Raw genomic sequence first — 1,973 nt, forward strand, 5'->3', positions numbered from 1 at the left:
TTCATGAAGTGTTCTACTCTTTTTCCTTGACTTGGGTTTTCTCCCAAAGGGTTTTACCTAGTTGAGGTTTTAATGAGGAAATACTTCATGGCTTCCAAGCTTGACTTGTTCCATATGGCCAAGCTTGAGGGGTAGTGTTGACATGAAGCAGAAGTAAGCTGCCAGACTTGAGAAGTAAGCTGTTAGACTTGAGAATTAAGCTGCCAGACTTGAGAAGTAAACTGCCAGACTTGAGAATTAAGCTAGAGACTTATAAAGTTTTATAAGGTTTTATAAGGATTACTATACTGGAGTATTTTATTGAAGAGAAGAAGAAGAGAGAAGAAGACCATTGAAGATATTTTAAAACAATGAATATTTTATTTATTGTGTACTGAGGCAACTTGCCTTTAAATACTTGTATTCAGATCTACAATTAAATTAAGGAAACTATTCTCTACTTCTCTCTCTTGCATTTTGAAATCTACATCTCTCTCGTACTTTCTCTTTCCCTCATGTTCTTCATTCTCTAGAAATAAATTTTCATTCTAACAGGAGGCATGCTCTCTGAAGTAAGAGGCGGCGGGTTTTACACTGCATTCTCTAGAGACCAGCCGAAGAAGGTTTACGTGCAACACAAAATCCGAGAGATGGGGAAGGAAGTTTGGGATTTGCTATGCGATGGAGCTGCCGTTTACGTGGCGGGCTCGTCCACGAAAATGCCTTGTGATGTGATGTCGGCTTTGGAGGAGATTGTGATGGAGGAGACCGGAGGATCAAAGGAAATGGCTTCACGGTGGCTCAAGGCTTGGGAGAAAATACAATGTTGAAGCTTGGTCTTAAACCCAACTTCCTCCATATATCATGTAATGTTTGGATTAGTAGTTATAAGAATCATTGGATTTTTATTTAAATTGATTTTGTATTCACATTGAACGATTCAGGCGAAGATGATTTGTTTGATTGTATGCATTTAGGATTCTATGTATAATTTAATTTTAATTTTAATTTTTTATATAACGAGAGGTTTTACTCTTTTCATTTTTAACTAGAGTTTGTTTGAATAAATCATTCACTGAATAATACAAGATTTCAATGTGTACATAGAAAACCATCAATTAAATAACATTAGATTTTAAAATCAATGTTAGTCAATCACTCAAAATTTATTTATTTACTATTCGTTTGCCTGGATGTTGTTTCAATTATTTATGTGTCGTATTTTATTTTATTTTAAATGTAATTCAATTTTCTTGGGTTAAAAACTATATCAAGTTGGTCTATAATATTTAAACTTTTATATTAAAATATGAGAGTTTTTTTGCAACTTCTAAGTTATGTTTTTGTGTGGTTACGGGTAATTGTTTTTTTTAGTAAAGATTTTTTTAGCAACTTCTAAGTTGTGTTTAGAAAGAGCGTCAAATATGCAAAAGTTTCTTCTTTTACGATGTTTTTGTGTAAATCTACGTCATACATATATAGCATGCCTTCTATTAGTTTTATCGGTCTCAAAATGCCTTTGGTTGGCTTGTATTGTTGGGCAAAAAAATAACTAAATCTTTTTCTGACCTTGCGTATTAGAACTAAGACTAAACTGAATATTTTGTTTTTGTTTGTATGATTTTTGATTACCCACATACAACTATTGGTCGTTGTCTCGTTGATAATGTTTGTAAGTTTTAAATGTGGTTTTTGAATTCATTATAGTTGTAAGTTGATAGGTATATTATTTTGTTGTTGTCTCACATGTTGTTTTCTTTTTCATTCGGAAGTTTTGTAGCTCTAATAAATCCATGCAAAATATATGAAACTCAAATTTGATCAAACCATTTATGATCTGCGTGCAACTTGTAATATTTTTAAGAATCACTTTTTAACATAGATGATTCCAATATTTTAGTTCCTAAAAAACTTATAAATGATTCTAGAGGTAATAATAATATGGCTGTTTATTTTAGAAACAAATCATTAACAATAAGGACTCATAACAATAG

General features: G+C 31.8%; 1 protein-coding gene across 1 annotated transcript in view; it reads left to right on the plus strand.

Annotated features, from left to right (window-relative positions):
• Nucleotides 1-809, plus strand: part of LOC106345046 (NADPH-dependent diflavin oxidoreductase 1) — a 1,317-nt gene extending 508 nt beyond the window's left edge. The window contains exon 2 of the mRNA XM_013784318.1: nt 535-809. Within this exon, the coding sequence (XP_013639772.1) occupies nt 535-809 (275 nt within the window). The remainder of the gene's footprint in view (nt 1-534) is intronic.
• The last annotated feature ends 1,164 nt before the right edge of the window (nt 810-1,973 follow it).

This window comes from Brassica oleracea, chromosome C5 (assembly GCF_000695525.1).
Source record: "Brassica oleracea var. oleracea cultivar TO1000 chromosome C5, BOL, whole genome shotgun sequence".
Taxonomy (NCBI): Eukaryota; Viridiplantae; Streptophyta; class Magnoliopsida; order Brassicales; family Brassicaceae; genus Brassica; species Brassica oleracea.